Source organism: Rhinolophus sinicus, chromosome 14 (genome assembly GCF_057876585.1).
Source record: "Rhinolophus sinicus isolate RSI-liver-muscle chromosome 14, RSI-T2T, whole genome shotgun sequence".
NCBI classification, from domain to species: Eukaryota; Metazoa; Chordata; class Mammalia; order Chiroptera; family Rhinolophidae; genus Rhinolophus; species Rhinolophus sinicus.
This window is the reverse complement of record NC_142514.1, coordinates 176,665,723-176,686,980: the sequence shown is the minus strand read 5'-3', so window position 1 is coordinate 176,686,980 and position 21,258 is coordinate 176,665,723. Positions and strand designations below refer to the sequence as shown.

The following is a 21,258-nucleotide window of genomic DNA, read 5'->3' as shown; positions in this document are numbered from 1 at the left end:
ATAAAATGATAGGAAATCCTCACATATCAATAATCACCCTAAATGTAAATGGACTGAACTCACCAATAAAAAAAGTCACAGAATAGCAGATTGGATCAAAGAACTACACCCAACTATATGTTGCATCCAAGAGACGCATCTCAGCTACAAGGACAAACACAGATTCAAAGTGAAAGGGTAGAAATTGACACTCCAAGCAAATGTATCCAGAGAAAATCAGGTGTATGCATACTGTATCAGATGATATCAGATGGAACAGACTTCAGGATAAAACAGGTAACAAGAGAAAAAGATGGATATTTCATAATGATAAAGGGCACTATACAACAAGAAGACGTAACAGTCATCAATATTTATGCCCCCAATCAGGGAACACTGAAATATACCAAGCATCTACTAACAGAACTAAAGGGAGAAATTGACCAAAATGCAATTATAGTAGGGTACCTAAATACATCATTGACAGCTACGGATAGATGATCCACACAGAAAATAAATAAAGACATAGCAGCCCTAAATGACACATTAGATGAAATGGACATAATTGGCATTTATAGAGCACTTCACCCTAGAACATCAGACTATACATTCGCTTCTAGTGTACATGGAACATTCTGAAGGATAGATCATATATTGGGACATAAAACTAGCATCAGCAAATTTAAGAAGATTGAAATCAAGCCAAGCACATTCTCTGATCACAAGGCTTAGAAATTAGACATGAACTGCAAAAAGAAAGCTGGAAAAACCACAAATATGTGGAGATTAAACAACATACTTTTACAGAATGAACGGGTCAAAGAAGAAATAAGAGGAGATATCAAAAGATACATAGAAACAAATGTGAATGAAAATACATCTTATCAAAATTTTTGGGATGCAGCCAAAGCAGTTTATGAGGGAAATTTATATCATTACAGGCCTATCTCAAGAAACAAGAAAAATCCCAGATAAATAACATCATGTTACACCTTAAAGAACTAGAAAAAGAAGAACAAATGAAATCCAAGGCCAGCAGAAGAAAGAAAATAATAAAAAACAGAGTGGAACTAAATGCAATAGAGAACAAAAAGACAATAGAAAAAATTAATGTAACAAAAAATAATTGGTTCAGTATTAGAAAGTTCAAAAAAATGTTGCTGTCATTAAAATACTAGAGTTAAAATAAAGAAAAGGTAGCTTGATGAAATTTAACATACACCATAAAACAAAACATAAAAGAAAATACAAATAAAGAAGATAACTTTGCTAATTTGGGGAAAAGGGAATCTACAAAAACCTATAGCAAACAACATTTTAAATATAAAATGTCTGATGCTTTCCTTGTGAAATCAGGAAGTCAAGAATGCCCACCTTTCGTGTTTGCTCAACATTACACTGGAGTTCCTAGCTAGTTAACCAAAGCAAGCAGAACAATTAAAAAAAATAATATTGGAAACAACTAAATATTAAAATGTTTATTCAAAGATTACATAATATGCATGTTGAATATCTAAATTAATTTATAAATTAATTATAAAATTACTACATTGAAGCTGTAATGCTTCAGATCATCTCAAAAACCCACAATCCACATGACGTAAATTGAACTGAAAGTTGAACTGGACAATCACTTGGTCGTGTATTCTAACACAGAAACCTTTACATACCAATTTCTGAATCAAAAACTTAGTTTAAGTAGTCTGAGCTTTCATCCTTAACATTATTTGTAATTTTAAACTTATCTTACTAAACATTAGTGGGAACAGATATTGGACTATACATTTCAAGGTTACCATAGAGTCACGTCCCGATTTACTATTGACTAACTCTTACGAGACTCTCAAAGAGAAATAACATTTCTACTTAGTTTTACATTTTATCACAGAGCAATTTAGTATTGATTAACTTCCTGACCATCTCCTTCACATCTTTGTTCCTGAGGCTGTAGATCAGTGGGTTCAGCATGGGAATCACCACTGTGTAAAACACAGACGCCACCTTGACCATGAGCCATGAACTTTTGGAGTTCGGAACACAGTAGAGAAAAAGGATGGTCCCATGGAAGATGGTAATGGCGGTCAGGTGGGAGGCACAGGTGGAGAAGGCTTTGTGGCGCCCCCCAGTGGAAGGCATCTTCATGACAGTGATAAAAATAAAAACATAGGAGGTAAGAATGATCATCAGGCTGCTTATTTCATTGAATGTGGCAGAGACTAAAATGATCTTCTGGCTCATGTAGGGGTCAGAGCAGGACACAGCAACAACAGCAGCATGCTCACAGACAAAGTTATTTATGACATTCTTTCCTCTGAAGGATAATTTCAGGAGAAAGTAGGTAAGGGTCAGGGAACAGGCTATTCCCCAAGAATACGATGCACCCACCAACAGGGAAGACAGCTTCGGAGACACGACAACAGTGTAGAGCAGAGGGTTACACACCGCCACAAACCGGTCATACGCCATCACTGCCAACAGGAATGTTTCCGTCACCACAAATATGCAGGCCAAGAAGAACTGCATGATGCATCCCGTGAAGGAGATGGTTCTGTCTTCCACCACCAAGTTTTCTAACAGTTTGGGTGTAACTACTGTAGAGTAACAGAAATCAACGAAGGACAAGTGGCTGAGGAAAAAGTACATGGGGGTGTGGAGTCTGGGGTTGATTTTGATAACCGTGATCATACCCAGGTTCCCCAGCACAGTGACCGTGTAGACGGTCAGGAATACCAGGAATAGGGGCACCTGGACCTCGGGGTACTCTGAGAAGCCCAAGAGCATGAAAGTGACTTCACCACTCTGATTGTCACGGATCCTATGGACAAAAATAGGAAAGCTCATTCAGAGAAATGAGAAGCAAAGCTGTATAAGGCAGGTTAAAATGAGCAGATGTTGAGAGACTTGGTGATTATTCATAGTGTTATGGAAAATACTTTTGATTGCTACATTATTTCAAAAGCTAGACTTTACTAATGTCACAATTAGAGAGTGAACATGAAATCTGTGCAGATGGAATAATGAAAGGCAGTTGAGAGAGGAAGAACAAAAATCAAGTGGGCCCTGTTATATTTTCAGTGATCAGAATCACTGTCCTCAGAGGCAACTGGCTTCACGAGAAGGGCCAGTCTAGCTTTTTTACTTAAATCGGAGTTTATTTAAACTGCTTGTCTCGGAGGAAATACTGTCATAAATTTCTATAATTTCTTCCCTGCCTAACCAGTTTAACTGAGAGAACTTAGAACTTAAAAGAAAATTATATAACCCAGAAAAATGATTAAGTTTTTTTGCTGGTGTTTTTATTTTTATTTTTTTATTTTACTGTTGTTGCTATAGCTTTTTCTGAATTTCCTTTTCCAGAGAACTTCTAACACCTGGTCACACATTTCTCTCCCAATATTATAGATATTTCCAGCAGAAGAATAATGTGTTTGATCAGCTACTCTTACCTAATTAAACACCTCTTACCCTTTTTTTGGTGTATTTTAATATCAGGTATTTAGAGAGATCTTTGGTAGAAATAAACTTAATTATAATATGTCCAGACTATGTTTATTATGCTGGAGAATTTTCTACCGTTTCCCATCTGATGGTCAGCTTAGTCTCCCTCAGACACTTTAAATATCAGACACAGTTCCTGAGATATTACAGTGAGGTTTTTATTTGGTAGAGACTTTCTTGCATTGTGTTGGTTTCAACAGACATGAAGATAATCTTCCCAGTGCCCTATTTGCTTCCAATAATTTTACCACCACTTGACTCATTCCTTGTGGTCATAGTCACACTCTTAACTGTGCCTTTATTGAGAATTATAAGCCCTCCATAATACCAAATTTATTCACATCTGTAATATACCGTGTTTCCCCAAAAATAAGGACTAGCTGGACTGTCAGCTCTCATGCATCGTTTGGAGAAGAAATTAATATAAGACCCGGCATTATACATGTGATATTATGTTAATTACATTATATTAAAGACCCAGTCTTATATTAAAATAAGACCAGGTCTTACATTAATTTTTGCTGCAAAAGATGCATAAGAAATGATGATCTGGTGAGGTCTTATTTTTGGGGAAACACGGTAATGCGTATTTTACTTTTTTTTTTTTTTTTTTAAGTCATTTACCGTTTTATCATTGTCTGTTCCACAGTAAAATAATTCACAAAACCCAAGATGGCACACTAAGACAAAATTGGTACTCCATAACATTTACTGAATAAATGAATATGTGATAATGTGAATGAGTAAACTCTGGACGTATAATATACACGCATTTGGGTAAAAGCTTAAAATAATACTCAAGAAGTTAGACGTCCTATGGTTAAATCAGGGTCATTCTGTAAACTCACAATGCACTGAGATAAAACTTGAGTCCTTCAAAACAAGTAGCCATAGTAAAAACCCATGGGACCTATGCTTCCTGAACTAGCATAAAATAACGACATTTAGGGAGGAAAATGGATTCTTTGGATTCTTTTTTTAAATGTCCTTTGTTCCTCCATAATGCCTCGACTGCTTTTTTGTGCCATTATAATCAATTATTCTCAAAGCCACTTCCTGACTGCTTACTGAAACCTAAAATGGCACTAGGCATAAAGGGAAAGCCATTCCACGTAGAATTCTGTTAAATTCCATGTCTTATTAGGAGCTGAAATGAAACACCGTGTCTAGTTTTCACTCAGTTGCTATGATTCTGTGATCACTTAAAAGTTTCCTGCATAATGATATCGTTCACATCTCCTCGCACCTCTTCTTCAATGATTCCTTTGATTTCATACTTGTGGTTTGATCTTCCACCACATTTATTATTATGTCCTGAAGGTACTGTATTTTTCAACTTCACAAAGAACTCAATGAATGCAAATTTTGTAACTGAGCACACTTTTTTGCTCTTTTTTCAGAATCTATGTTCATTCCCTATGGTTGTTGGAACAAAGTCTGAGCAGCCCAGGATTGAAAGGGAAATCATTGCCACCAAAGGTAAATATAATTTCTGATATATATTCATCTCATTCTCACCCACATATCTCTTCCACGTGTGTAGCTTTTGACTCTACTTCCTGCCCTCTATATTTACATCACCAGACTTGGGGCCAAAGTTCACAGTCCCCATTCAGGCCCAGGAAATGTCAACCATGTTCAGGTGACTAAGATCACAAGGTGCCCTGTACACTCCTTCCCTCCTTTCCAGGGACATCTTTCTCATTGCATAGCCACGATGTGCTCAGCACCGTAAGGGGCTTTTCAGAAACTATAAAATTATAAAATATGGGCCTCATCCTCAAAACGTTTTTCCTTCTGAGAATTACCCTGAGGAATAATATACATAATTACAAATGATATATTACAACATATAGTTCTTGTTTGTTCTTAAAATTAAAGTTTGTGTATATAAAGAGAAGGATAAGAATATTGTGATCAACAAACACTGAAACTTTCCTCGTGATGTAGTTCAGTGAATATCCAAATACTTCTAGTTGGTTGAACTAAGCAGGTATTCTGGTCATTAGATTTAGACATGTGTTTGCCGCCTACAAAGATTATTGGAACACATTAGTTTCCTGCTAACATGAAATAAAATAAGATTGAGTCAACTCACCTGAGGGCAGAAGAATTTGACTGACTCATTTACTAAAGCTTTTTTTGCGAAGATTAACGAACTACAGGAAAGATCCTGCTGAAAATTTAAATTTTAAATATATATGCAAACCTGAAAAACTAGTAACAGCAGTCTATAGCATACAGTAATGAGTACTTAAAGGAAATAACTTTTTCCTCTAATCTACTATAATAAACTTAGAGATGACAGAGAGAAAGGCAAGCCATAAAGCTGAAGCCTAACACCAAACCGTGTCACACATATATGCCAGCAAGACCTTAGGGACGTTAGCCCTGGAGAATATCACTGAAGTATTGCGCTGGAGGCCACAAACAGAGCAATTAGATGAAGTAATGCCTCATGTGATATTTGGTTGTATATAATTTCTTCTAAAGATTGGGGAATAATTTCATCATTAACTTTAATCTATCATCAATCTTTTTAAAATGTTAAAACAGGTTAATATATATTGTTTTTAAATACTTGAAAATACGGAAATGTACAGAAGAAAAATCAGCTACTGGACATCAACCCAGTGAGAACTGCTCTTAATCTTTGTTGCATTTCTAGTTTCCCCCTCTCTAAATGAACATGTATTTATCATTATGAATCTTGATATGAAACTTGTACAATAACTATTATATTATAGTTATATTGTTTAGTATCCTTTCTTTTTTATAATGTCAACTGAGCAACTTTCTTTTTTTTTTAAATTAAAGTTTATTGGGGTGATAATGGTTAGTAAAGTTACATAGGTTTTAAGTGTACAATTCTGTATTACATCATCTATATATCACGTTGTGTGTTCACCACCCAGAGTCAGTTCTCCTTCCATCACCATATATTTGATCCTGTTTACTCTCATCTACCTTACCCTGCCCCCTAACCTGCCCATAGCCATTAAACAAAGCCTCCAATAATGGGCTAATATCCAAAATATATAAGGGAGTCATACAACTCAACAATAACAAAAAAACAACAACAAACAATGCAATTAAAAAAGGGGCATTTCTCCATTTTTGGAGAATAAACATTTCTCCAAAAAGTACATAAAGATGACCAAAAGTACATAAAGATGGCCATATGAAAAGATGCTCAACATCACTAATCATTAGAGAAATGCAAATCAAAACCACAATGAGATATCACCTCATCCCAGTTAGAATGGCTATCATCAACAAGGCAAATAGTAACAAGTGTTGGAGAGGCTGTGGAGAAAAAGGAACCCTCATACACTGTTGGTGGGAATGCAGATTGGTGCAGCTGCTATGGAAGGCAGTGTGGAGGGTCCTCAAAATGTTCAGACTAGAATCACCATATGACCCAGCAATCCCTCTCCTGGGTATCTACCCAGAAAATCTGAAAATATTTGTCTGTAAAGATATATGTGCTCCGATGTTCATTGCAGCTTTATTTACAGTGGCCAAGACATGGGAACAACCAAAGTGCCTTTCGATAGATAACTGGATAAGGAAGATGTGGATAAAGAAATATATATATATATTTATATATATATTTAAAGAAATATATATATATATATATATATATATATATATATATATATGTACATACACAATGGAATACTATTCTGCCACAAGAAAAGATGAAATAGTGCCATTTACGACAATATAGATGGATCTCGAGATTATTATGCTAAATAAAATAAGTCAGACAGAAAAAGCCGAATACCATATGATTTCACTGATAGGTGGCATATAAAATTGAAAGCAACAAAGGAAAGACAAACAAATAAACAAAAACTCATAGACACAGACAGATAGTAACAGTAACTATTAAAGGATAATAGTTTATTATCCTTTTTAAAATTTGTCATTGTATTGTGAGCTTTGTTTTCTATGAAAACTATTGATTTTCTTCAAATAATAGTTTGCATTAATCTTCCAAATGTGAGCACAGTGCTAGCCAATGCTTGCATTTATAACTGAAATTGAAAAATAGTATCTATTATTTAAGAAGCGGCCATATCTTAATATATAAACATTTCCATCTCAGTTACTTGATTTAATAGTACAGGTGTCAGTAAACTTTTACTGTAAGGAGCCATATAGCAAATATTTTAGGCTCTGTGGGCCATATAGTCTCAATCCCAACTATTCAGTTCTGCATGTTGTAGCATGAATGCAGCCACGGGCAATACATATATCAATGAACATGGCTCTGTTCCAATAAAATTTTATTTATAAAAACATAGATTTGATTTGTGGCATATAGTTTGTGAACCCAAGCAACAGAAATGTATTTCTTGATTGTGCAATGTCCAAAATTATTTGCAGATCAGCAGGCAGATGTCCTTTGAGTAGTAATACAGGAAGCTGGCTCATAATAATATGATTATTGCAATGTAATTATAACACAGTAGGAGAAACAATAATCTGCTTTAAAACATGTTGGAGAGAGACAACCAAGATCGTACAGTAGGTAAACACTATGTTTAACTTCTCTCACAACCACATCCAAATTACAACTGATCTACAAATACAAAACATCCATTATTGAGAATCACCTAAAATCAAGCTGAACTGAAGCCTTTCAACTAAGAACTTGCAGAAGAAGCCACCTCCAGACTGGAAGGAAGTGACATCATAGGAATGGCAGCAGTGAGGTGGTCTTCTTGAGTTCTCCTCCTGAACTTACCACAAACTGAACATCTATAACCCATCAAAGGACTCTCTGCTCATCACAGAGAACAGCTAAGAGACTCCTAGGAGGATTCCTTGAAGGTGGGCAAACTGGGCAAGCAGGAGAAGAGAGAAGGGAGCCGAGTGGAGACAAGGCCTACATCTGCAGCTGCAGAGACACAGGGGTTCCCAGGAGAGACCAGAGACCACAAGAGCCAGGAGGTGGGCTCTTTCCCTCCATCCCACAGCTGATCTGTCCTGCCAAGAGAGCAGCATATCCAGTGTTTGAGGCAGTAACCTCAGCTGAGACCTTCAGCTGGGCCCTAGGTCTGGACAAAAGAAGTAAACGCCATACCAGGGTCCCTCCCCCCATTCTCCCAATCTTACCCCCACCCTTCCAGAGACTCAAACTGGTCCATGAACTGAGGAGTAGTGTCAGATTATAGAGGAGCAGGAGCACTCAGGATCTGGGAGGACCCAGTTTGCAGCTGCTGTGACCCAGGGAAGAGGCTGGGAAGAGTTGACACTGCTGGGCTGGGAGAGAGAAGACTCCTCCATCCCCAGCCTGTACCCTTTCTGCCTGCCTAGGGCAGGGCAATTACTACAGCGGAGACACTCCCAGGGGTCAGCAGCAGGTAGCAGAGGCAGCTGGGGCTTTCAGAAGCTCAGAAGTTTCGCACCACACACACACACACACACACACACACACACACACACACACACCCATGGAAGAATTTTCCTCAGTATTGCAACTTAGGCGCTCATCTATTTGTGGTCTTATTCTCAACCAAAGTACATACTAATTAGTAAGTTTTTTTCATGTGGTGCAGTATAAAATCCCTCCACAAAAATCATAGCAGAGTCTGAATTTGTCTTTCCTTTACAAGTAAAACAAAAAGGATTTCCACTAGATGGCAGTGTGATACCATAATTTAAATCAAGACACTGACATCTCAGCGTATTAAATGTTTTAAAGAGAGTAACAGAGAGACAAATGGAAAACAAAATGTTTTGGTCATAGTTTGAATATACCTTGAATTTTCTTTCATTCCACAGCCTTTTCTTTCAGAGATAAGGGAACAAATGTTCAAAGATAGTAAATTATTTGACCACATTCAAGCATCAACTCACCTTTAATTTTTATCTTCGTTTTCCTTTTCATTAATATTGAGCTAGAAGTAATGTATAGAAGTGTGGGCTATTGGTCACTTACACAATCCCACATTTTGGGGATTAAAGAGTACTAACAGTTTATTTCAATTCATTTACAATAAGTGCACAAAAAAGAGGGAGATTAATAATAAGGAGAGAAATAAGTATAAAAATAATAGCCTTTCCAAAAAAGCAAATCTCCCTGAAAGCAAAATACACAAGCAAAACAAACTAAATGGCGAAAAGCCATTTATCTATTTATATGACAAACATGTAAGTGTCATATATACATATATGTATATGTATGCATGTATAGATGTAACATATCATATAAGGCATAAAATATCACAGAATTGAAAAAGAACATATTGATCACATTAATAGATTTGACGATAAACTTAATCAAACTCATCAACAAAGAGATTCGGCAAAGTTAAAATTAAAGAATAAGTTAGTGATTTCATCACTAATCTGAGAAAGGCAAATAAAAACTACAATGAGCTATCACCTCACACCAGTTAAGCACACTCTAGATCAAGTGATTTCAGTACAAGGATTTACATTTATTTTTACCATCCCACTGGCTCCAAGTACTAGTAAGTGAAGATTCTACAACGCCATAGTTCTCAGACATTTCAAAGTAGCCAGACAGCTTACTCTTCTGATACAATCCCATTTAATGTCTATTATTTCTATATAATTATAAGTAGACCCCCTCTTTTATACTCAAGTGCAGCTCAGTTTGGACAATAAATTATATGGCTACCCCATTTATTATCAATACTACCACTTTGTTACTACAGAAAGAGGACTTTTTCTGGCAAATTTTTCTAAAATTTTGTATAAAATTTCTGATTTTAACATGATTTTATTAAAATCAATAGAAAAACTTCCAATTTTCATAAACATTATTTATTACATATTTTTATTGTTTAGACTCCACAGAGACAACTTTTGCTTTTTAAATTACTGTGATGAATGTAGATAGTCAGGAATTGTGTGAAAAACACGATTTTAAATTTCTGATACTCCTTTTTGATGAGAACACAGAGAGGATGACAAGGTTATATGGACCCTCTAGGTCTAGGAGGATCAATATGAGTGTAGCTTATGTACATTTGGAGACTTATTCATGGAACCGGACAACAGGTAGATTAAAAGATGAACTCTAGTTAGAAACTTATATGTAAAATCTAAAGGGAAAATATCAAAAAGTATAACAGAACTTGAACAAGGAAATGATGTCTCAAATTATTAGAGGAAGCTGTAAATAAGAAACACAGATCAAAAAAGAAAGTGTGTTAAAGTAAATTATAATATTAATGAACTGACACCACTGTCTATGATTATTTTTATTATAGCAAAGTTCCTGGTTGAGTAAACTTAAGTCAAGCAAATGCCATTTGAATAGGGTATGTAATGAGGAGGGAAAGTGACTTTCAGTTGATTTGCCTTCCAATCAAAAATGGTTTCTGGCACCATACTTTCCTCAAAGCATTCTTCATCTCCATGTTTCTGAGAGTGTAGATGAGAGGGTTGAACAAGGGAGCAATGATGGTGTAGAAAAGAGCAAACACTTTATCTTCTGGAAAAGTTGTGGCTGGTCTAATATAAATAAAGAAGACAGGCACAAAAAACAGGACCACAACTGTGAGGTGAGAACTGCAAGTGGAAAGAGCTTTGGTACGGCTCTCTGCAGGGTAAGCCCTGATGGTGTAAAATATCATAAAATAAGACACCATCAAAATCACAAAAATCACCAGAGCAATCAGACCTGAATTAACAGTTACCAAGATACCAATTCTGTATGTGTCGGTGCAAGCCAACTTCAGCAAAGGATACACATCGCAGAAGTAATGATTTACCTCATAGGACCACAGAATGGTAAAAAGATGGTGAGAAGACACAGACCAGCAGAGTGTATAAATCCCCCAGTACAACAAGCTATGATGATCGTGTTACCCTTTTGCTTGTTCATGATGACAACATAGTGCAAGGGCCTGCAGATGGCCACATAGCGATCATAGGCCATCCCCGTGAGGATAAAGATCTCTATGCCACAAGGAAGTGAAGGATGAAAAGCTGTGTCATGCAGTTATTGTAGGAAATGGTCTTCCTTTTTTCCAGTAAATCAGTCATTAGTTTGGGCATCACTGTTGATGTGTAGCAAAGGTCGGCGAGTGAAAGGTAATTAAGGAAGAAATACATGGGTTGGTCAATTAGCAGACTGCATGTGATAGAAATCATTATGAGCAAATTTCCCATCCAAATAGCAATGTAGCAAAGTAAAAATAACACAAAACAAAGGATGCAATGTCCTTGTTTTGAGACAGTCCCAAGAGAATAAACACAGTGACATTACTCCTATTTTCCATGGTCCAGGGCAGTAAAAATGCATTAATAGTTCTCTGAAAAGACATAATGCATATGTCAATGTCAGAAATGTTCATAAAGAATATTGATGATAATACTAACATCGTGAAGTTATGTTTAAAGGACATAATTTCCCAAATTAATATTCAATTTTAATAATTCTTTTTTTCTACATAGTCTCACGATGATTTCTATGTTGGTCTTTCAGGACATTATATTCAATCTCGACATTAATAAAAATGAATGCACTCAATCAATCAAAAGATGAAACAGTGCCATTTGCGACAGCATGGATGGATCTTGAGATTGTTATGCTAAGTGAAATAAGTCAAACAGAAAATGTCGAGAACCATATGATTTCACTGATATGTGCGATATAAAACTGAAAGCAACAAAGCAACAAGACAAACAAATAAAGAAACAAAAACTCACAGACATACACAATAGTTTAGTGGTTACCGGAGGGTAAGGGGAGAGGGGGGTGGTAGATGAAGGTAAACAGGACCAACCGTGTGGTGATGGAAGGAGAACTGATTCTGAGTGTTGAACACATAATATGACATTTAGAAACCTACCTAATTTTACTAACCATTGTCACCCCAATAAATTTTAATTAAAAAACATATTTTTAAATTATTGTAAGCTGCCAAATATTTTCCAATTCTAAAGGAATATACAACTAAGTCTTGGAAAGGACATTAGTCTGGATCCTTTCAAACTCAGATTTGTTAAAGACACGAGTGTAAGTCATAAAAAGTTTTTGTTCAATGATATAGAAGTGAATGTAAAACTTAACAGTTGTCACTAGTGGAATTCATACTATCTCAAAATAATTTTACAATGATATAGAAAATATTTAAAGATTTATAATATGATACATCAATATTTACATAGTGGAAAGTTAAAACTTTCTGCAAGAGGTCCCAGCAATTGGTCTGAATAATTTTTTGATTGCTTGTTTACTCGTTTCTTAGTGATTTGTGACAGTACAATGCTGATATTTTATAATAGAAGTATAACATTTCTATAGGGATGTCAATAAAAATCATATACTTAAATGAGCCACAGAATAAAGCAATAGTTAAGGAGCAGATGGCAGTTATACCTTAAAGGTTTTGCTTTTGCTCTTGACTCAGTGTATCATATTCTGCAAGTCAATTTTTTCTTAGCGGTTTGAATCAGAGTATGAATTTCTTTTCTATATTTGACCAATTTATGCCCTTTTCCAAACCCATAAAGAATCTTGACACTGCATAATTCATAGAAAAAGTTTATAAGAAGTATGTAGGAAAAGGTTTTTGTGAAGACAAACTGGGTATAGACCCAAGTTCTATACTTATTATACCAGTATGTGAATCAGGGTAGCAATAACTTTATTTCTTTGAATTCAAGTTATCTCATTTGTGAAATGAGGAAACCTTCCAGGGCTTTGTCACAAAAGGGTCATGAAATTCAAACAAATCAATAAATGGCATTGATTTTTAACCACAGAAGTATTCATTGCTGATTTTCTCTTAATGTCAGTGTTACCAAATCAGTAATCTAAAGTTGTCAATAAAAGTCCACTAAATATGACTCCCATATAGAAAATGCAATTTTATTTTATTTTTATTTTCTTTAAGGAGGGCGCAGCTCACAGTGGCCCATGCAGGGAAACAACCAGCAACTTCGGTGTTATCAGCACCACGCTCTAACCAACTGAGCTAACTGGCCACCCCAGAGAATGCAATCTTAAAATCATAAAATTATTTTGAACAAGAAGGAAACTTTGAGATCTATTTGTCAAACCTTCTAGTTTTAAATAGAGGTATTTTAATTAAAAGTACACAGAAAATATATAGAATAATAAGGGTAATATGAATTTATTTATTAATTATATTAAACCAATAGGACGTGATGTGTTAAAATGAAGGCAATTCAGTAGGGATTGACCATAGTTTCTACTAATTTAGCTTGAGTCTCAGTCCTGATGAAAAAAATAATGCAAAACTGGTAACCACATGATCCAATTCTCTTTACTATAAATTTTGACCCCAAGTTCTATCAGTAATACTCATCACACTTTCTTAAAATTTGTGATATATCTCTGTCCTAATCTTGTAGCAATATTATCTCATCAGTTGATTTTTAAATTCTCTCCTTATTACTCTCTTTTACAGATTAATTGTGTCACCTTCCAAATAAAACATTCCATTGCAAAAGAGCTTTAAAACAAATGAAATTTATCTCTATGGTGCAATTTTAAGATTTAGTATTAGCTTCTAGAGAAGCCACTGAAATGTCAGGTTTTATACCTCCAATTATACCATATAACTATGTCCTTACTTATAAATAAATAGACTATTTTAAAAATATTTAAAATACTGGTGTTAGAATTTACTCTTAAAGTAATTGCTTGTTCATTTGAATGGGCATAAACAAAACCATTATTTTAATCATGTACATGGAAATAACACCCACCTGAGTTGTTTTCCCTTCCTCCTCCTCCAAAATGAAACAAAAGAATTTTGATTCATACATTAAATTAAGCCACTGAAGAAGCTAAGATTGTTAGAATACTCAGGCAAAGCCAATCATTCTGTCTTCATTTGACACAAAATTAATTTTCCTGAGAATTACATGTGGTTAGATCTTCTAACCAAACAATTTTACTAAATATATGTTTGAATCTCCAATTTTCTCCATTCTTGAGACCACAGATAATGCTTTATTTTCCTTCTGTTCAATCTCCTCTTTTTCATTTCAGCTTCCCCATACACCTGTGGTTCACCATGTATGAACTACCACCTACGTTTCTAGCTTCTCAATTTTAGAGTGTGAGAAGATCTCTACTTTCTATTCTTGACTCAGTCATCAATTTTAACTGTGAACTCCTAACTTTATATCTTTTAACACTTTATCTAAAATATAGAGAAATAATTTCTCTCCTAAGTAAATCACAGTTATAAATTTCAAATTTAAAAATGTATGAAGATATTTAAAAAAATAAAATGCTATGCAAATGAGTATGGTATTTAATTAATAATAATAATACTTTAGAGAGGTGAAAATTAGTTGAGGCTTTTCTGATAAAGTATATGTAGAACACCTAACTGGAATTTAGCAAACCAGAAGGTGAAAGCAGAGTTTTCTGAGTCTATGTAGAGTCAAAGCAACACAATAAATTTATGTTAAAAATCCCACTTTTTCACAGTTACCTAATTATTTCATGGAAAACCAGATAACCTCTAAAGTTATTGCCTTTGAACCATTTCAGCCATTCTAATTTTGATATGCAAACGACAAAGAGATAACTAATTTAGCCAAACTCTCTAAGTCTAAAAATATAATGGGTCATACTCAAACAAAAATGTGTAAACTCAGTCTGTTTGTTTGGAATAACCTTCCCAAATCATAAGCTCACCAACTGGATTTCTTTTAAATCCAAGTTATCAGAAATGCATGCTGGTAGGATAAAACCTAGATTACACATAGTATGCAAGCCTCAATTACTTTTGCTTGTGATTTAGGAATTTCAGTCATTAGACACTCCTCCTGGGCCCCAATGACTGAATTCCCCTGAACTTTTACTCAGAGAATTTTGTGATGAAGACAAATTTGAGATGCTTTTGCTTTAAAGACCTTATCCTTTCTATGACCCCTATAAACTGACTGAGGAGTAAAGAAGAGACCTACTCCTTACGGTAGCCAGTGGCCTTCATCTCTTCTCCTAAAATGTCTTTATTGCATTCTCTGAGAGAATTTAAAAGAGTTTTAGTCTATTTACAAGTATTAGGTAGATTTCACAAAAAGTACTAACGTGATAATGTTTAATAGTATTTTGCACGGATTTAGAAAAATTTTCAAAAAATTATTTGAAATGGAAAAGTTGCAGTTTATCATGTTTTAATTCCTCCAAGGCCTTATAGCATTTCTGTACGTCTTTCTTTCTTCCTTTTCTCTTGCCACAACCAAATCCAAAGATTGAGCTGCCTTCCATGTGCTGTGTGAGCAAAATAAATCCTAACAAATGCATATTTTTTGCTATGGATCGTATATGAAGTGTTCTCACTTAATCTTCACAAGGATCCGACGGGATGGACACATGGTACTTATTTTACCCATGAGGAAACTCTGTAACAAATGAGATAGATATATACTTAGCCTAAGGTACCAGAACGGCTGATATTACCAATAACGGTCAGGAGGATAACTCATTCTAGGGGAAGGGAAGGAGTGAGGACATGAAGGGACATATCTTTGATTTTGTAGGTGATGGCAGTGTTCTATTTCTTGATTCATGGGCAGATTACAATGGTATTTCCATTTCAGCATTCTCTCTCTCTCTCTCTCTCTCTCTCTCTCTCTCTCTCTCTTCCCTTCCTTCTCTTCCGCCCACCATAAAAAAGACCATGTGAGTACACAGTGACAGGGTGGCCACCTATAAGCCAAAGAGAGAGGCCTCACTAGAAACCAGCCTTGCTGGCACTTTGATCTTGTACTTTCAGTCTCCAACACTTCTTATCTCTTGTCTTTTTGATGACAGTCATGCTTACAGGCCTGAGGTATTATCTCATTACAGTTTTGATTTGTATTTCCCTAATGATTAGTGATTTCGAGCACCTTTCATGTACCTTTGTTGGTCATTTGAATGTCTTTAGAAAAATGTCTGTTCAGTATCTTAGTCTATTTTGAATTAGGTTATTTGCTTTTTGATGCTGAGTTCTTTATATATTTTGGATATTAACCCCTTATCAAGTAGATGGTTTGCAAATACTCTCTCATTCAATAAGTTGACTTTTCATTCTGTTAATTGTCTTTTGTTGTGCCAAAGCCTTTGGTTTCATATAGCCCTATTTGTTGATTTTTGCTTTTGTTGCTTGTGCCTTTGATGTCATGTCCAAAAACTTATTGCTAAGACTGATGCCAAGGAGTTTTTCCCTTTTACTACTAGGAACTTCTTACATTTAAGTCATAAATACATTCTGAGTTAATTTTTGTGAGTGGTGTAAAATAAGGGTCCATTTTATTCTTCTGCACATGTTTATCCAGCATCTTTCTTTCCCCCATTAAATAGTCCTGAATCCTTTGTCAACTATTAGTTGACCATATGTTTCAGGTTTTATTTCTAGGCCCTTCATTCTGCTCCATTGAGTTATGTGTCTATTTTTAAGCCAGCCCCATAGTTTTGGTTTTGTGATTCCAAACTACTCACATTTGAATTAAATTTTGTGGTTATAAGCCACTAATTTTTGGCTTAGTGCTGTTTGTCAGTACACAGCAATAGGTAATTTATATAACCACTCAGTTCACACAAGGCAGACAGTGGAAGATAAACTGTGGAATTTCAGGAGACTGTCACAGGGTGGAGTTCTTAGGAGTTCTATGTCTAGGGGATGCAGAGACTTCCTGAACAGCAGTGACAAAAAGTTTTCTATTCACATCTCTTACCACTAGGAAAGAGACACAACACATGATGGGAAATAACATATTGTACGTAAGGGTGCTACTCCAAATCATTTATTATGTGATGGTAGAAACTGCTAGTCTTCAGTAGGATTCACTGACAAGGGCAAAGCAAGGAAGAGTCAAATCCCTTTGAGGTGGAGGTGAGTGTCGCCTGAGAAGTTATGCAACTGAGAGCAACTGAGGGAGATCAAGCCCAGCTGACTGGAGGAGCAAGTTGATGAGTGTCAGTTATCGCTCTGAGAACAGCTGCCACAGTAGGAAACACAGCTTGCTTTTCTAACCTACTGTAAGACTTCTCAGGAAACTAGAAATGGCCGCTGCCTTTTTCTTTTTTTTTTTAAGGAGGGCGCAGTTCACAATGGCCCATACAGGAGGATCAAACTGGCAACCTTGGTGTTATTAGCACCATGCTTTAACCAACTGAGATAACCGGCCACCCCGCCACTGCCTTGAAGAAGTTCACTTGTACCTCTGATCTCCTTTCCTTTCATGGAAAAAGGTAATGTATTTCATTCTCCAATAAGACCCCATATCATTAGAAAATACAATCTTGAGATTATCATGCTAAATGAAATAAGTCAGACAGAAAAGGTTGAGAATGCTATGATTTCATTCATATGCGGGATTAAAACTGAAAGCAACAAATGAACAGGACAAACAAACAAACAAAACCTCATAGACACAGACAACAGTTTAGTGGTTACCGAGGGTAAGGGGTGAGGGGCGAGGGGTTTGGTGGAAGAGGGAAAAGGGGTTCAAATATATGGTGATGGAAAGAGAATTAACTTGGGGTAGTGAACACAAAATACAATATATAGATGATATATTCTACAATTGTACACTTGAAACCTATATAATTTTATTAACCAATGTCACCCCAATATATTTAATTTTAAAAAGAAAATACAAATACATATAAGTTGTGAACTAGACTGGACTTCATTACATGTCACCCAGGTTTCTGTACTTGCCTTGCTTATAGCCAGACCTGCCCTAGCAATGGCCTGCACTTCACCATGATACAAAGAGAACACAGATGAAGACATGGGAACTATTCTCCATCTTTAGGTCAAGCAGGGGCCTGGCTTGATAGGACCTTGGCTCACACCCATGTGGGCACTTCTGGAATCCTTCCCCCAGAGATTCTCTCTTGTTGCTGAGGTGGCAGGTACTGTGTGACATGACTGTAACCTAGATATGTCCAATGGCTTTCCCTTCAAGCTGGCCTCCTGCTATGAATGCCCTGATACTAATTTGGACTCTGTCGTCTCCTTCCTGTAACTACAGGAAGGATCCAGTGACATGGCCAGAAACTGCAGAGAAAATGGCCCACTGGGAGGTGAACTTTGGCCAGTGGGATAGACAGGGGAATAGATGGATACAGTTTCCCCTCTTCTTAGCTATTTACAGATTGTTTGGAAAAGAAATACATAGTTTCTCTTAAAAAGTCCAGTGAGATCAAGAAATCAGCTGTGCTTACTACCATGTGGTAGGCAGCTCATATGTTCCCTCTAACAGTTTCAACAAGTAAGAGTATGGCATTCGGATATTGTATGAAAAAGGAAGAAGGAGATAATATGAAGGTAGGTAGGAAGGAAAAAGAAAGAACAGCAAGAATGAAGAGAAAGGGCACAGTAGGAATAGGAAATGAATAAGAAAGAATATTGGTGGTCAAGAGTCAACCTTAAAGGTTAACAAACAGACAGTAAAAGAATAAAAGCCTACACCACTCTTCACCCCAGGTATCGGCTGGAAGTGAACTTGCCACCTATGTCTCCAGAAATCAGCAGAGATTCAATTAAAGAAAAGCAGGGAACTCCAAGAGCATTATTGAATCCACTATTTTCCAATAAAATGGAACTTTCAAAAGAGTAGGACGATTAAAATTCAAGAGAGTAATACCCCAAAAAGAGATATTTTAATATATTATACTAAATATCTTATAATTTTATGTATGTTTAAGCATATTAATTCAATGAACAAAATAGCAATCATAAAACAATTCTGTTTACCAAAATGCTTTGGATTAGTGTTATGGTCCTAAATGTAAGAATTCATTCTGTTTCCAATATAGCAAATGAAGAAAAATTTTAAATATTTTTTAACAAATTGAAAGGGCATCTGGAAATTAAAACTCATTGTTAGTTCCCTGATGTGGTTCTGCTTAAGGAGGGAAACTAGTGGAAAGGCTATCCCCAAGGTCATTAACATTTTGCATCATTCTCTTTGAAGAGACGTTATAAGAAATAGAGAAAAGACCATTTGTTGCCAAAGATACTGTGAAATGGCAAACTCAGTAGGTGAGAGACAGAACCTGAATAATGAAGACTTGATTTGTACCCGCCTTTGAATTTTTAGGATCGGCAGTTCTCTAGTAGTAATTATTCTCAGAGCATCATTCTTACTTTATTTTGGACAGCGGTACTCAAATTATGTCAGGAGAGAGGAAAATAAAGCAAAACCCAATCCCTTTACAAGACTGGTGAGCTTATTTTTTTCTTCTAAAACTAATAGAAAAAGTGTGTAAAAAGGGGAATTCAATCAAAATGTTGCATTTTGAAAACCTGTAATGTAATTGCAAGACCCTGTTCTCAGAAATAAGGGGAGAATAAAATTATTAGGATGATAAGATAACAAAGTGTATCTAGACATGTCTGAGATAGCGTAGCATGACTGTGAATAAGAAATAGGAATACTTTCAAAGGAACTTGAGACACTATCATGTTTGAAATGCTCAGAAAGTGGAGGAAGGAATTCTTTGAGATGGGTCTTGATTCAAGGAGAAGGAAAAATTCTTCTAGAAGCTTATGGTGTGGACAACGGAGGCACAGTTCCCAGGCTTGTGTTTAAATACTAGTTTCTTCTTGATGAAAACCAAGCAACACAATTCACAGTTGTCAAAAACTGCTATGATTTGAACTCTCTTAAATTGAGGGGTTCTCGCTGGAAAAGTCTTTTTTTTCTTCTTTTTTTTAAATTCAGAAGGAAAAACCAAAGGAGAATGAGCGTGTAAAAGCAGGGGGATGTGCTTGAGTCTGCATTTGAATTGTTATTATTGCACTTATCACTATTATTATTATCACTACTTTGTACTGTATAAGAGACGGTACACCTATAATGACTTTCTGTCAACTCTATTATATGGACCTGAGGAAACACAGCCCCACAGTTTCCCAAAGCTAGACGTGCCAGGCACAATATTGCTGCAAAAGGAGAGCTGAGAGCACAGAGTTCAGTAGGTGTTACAAGCACAGAACTTGCCAGAGCTTGAAGGAATGTGGTCTCAGCTGGACAAAATTCCTAATTAATACCTAGACACTGTGTAATCTTATTCGAACTTATAACTAAAAGAATCGTTTACATCTGTGACTTGGTTTGATGGATAACTTGTACACCCTTTTAATCAAAACTATTTCACATACCCCTTTCCACACATAGTGACCTCACTAGAGTGCCTGAAATTTCACCACTGAAGATTCAACCATTTAAATTAAACATTTTTCTCTTCCTAAACCCATTTAAGGTATCTTTCAATGATGACCTCTTCCAGAAATGTTTAATTCATCCTAAGATGTAGACCTAATTTAAACTAGCATAAAACTTGAAAGATTTAAAATGATGCATGAAGAAACAGTGAGATGAAGGGTAGAATCCTTCCTTTTTGTCTGTCTTTTTCTTTTTTCTTTTTTTAATTGTATTTTTAACTTTTTGCCATTCCACTTCATTTGGGCAAGTTAAATGATTTTATTGTTTAAAAAATAAACCTAATCCTTTTAAATGTTGATTATTTTTTATATCTGAAAAGAAAAATCTTTGCTTATAAGTATATATCACCAAAGTGGAATTAATTTTAGGGTTTTTATTTTTTTGAGAAATACCTGTGCCTTCTCTTGATATTTTGAGACTTTCAGACTATTTTGAGGTAGGAGTACTTCTTTAGTGAAAATAGAAAAGCTCTAAAAATTGTGCGGTTTTTTTGTTTGTTTTTTTTTTTATTAAATTTATTGGGGTGACAATTGTTAGTACACCTGAAGTCTTTTTCTTTTTTTTAAGTTATCAGACAAATGTCTA

At 35.6% G+C, this 21,258-nt stretch overlaps 1 protein-coding gene and 1 pseudogene across 1 annotated transcript; both read right to left on the bottom strand.

The window, feature by feature from the left end:
- Positions 1–1,851: 1,851 nt before the first annotated feature.
- Positions 1,852–5,604, bottom strand: LOC148755954 (olfactory receptor 5D3). Its single transcript, XM_088789998.1, has 2 exons — positions 5,576–5,604; positions 1,852–2,794 (listed from the first exon to the last, which is right to left on the bottom strand). The coding sequence occupies exons 1-2, from the start codon at positions 5,602–5,604 to the stop codon at positions 1,852–1,854; spliced, it is 972 nt and encodes a 323-aa protein (XP_088646124.1).
- A 5,201-nt stretch (positions 5,605–10,805) lies between these two features.
- LOC148755953 (olfactory receptor 4P4-like) lies at positions 10,806–11,741 on the bottom strand (annotated as a pseudogene).
- Positions 11,742–21,258: the final 9,517 nt, after the last annotated feature.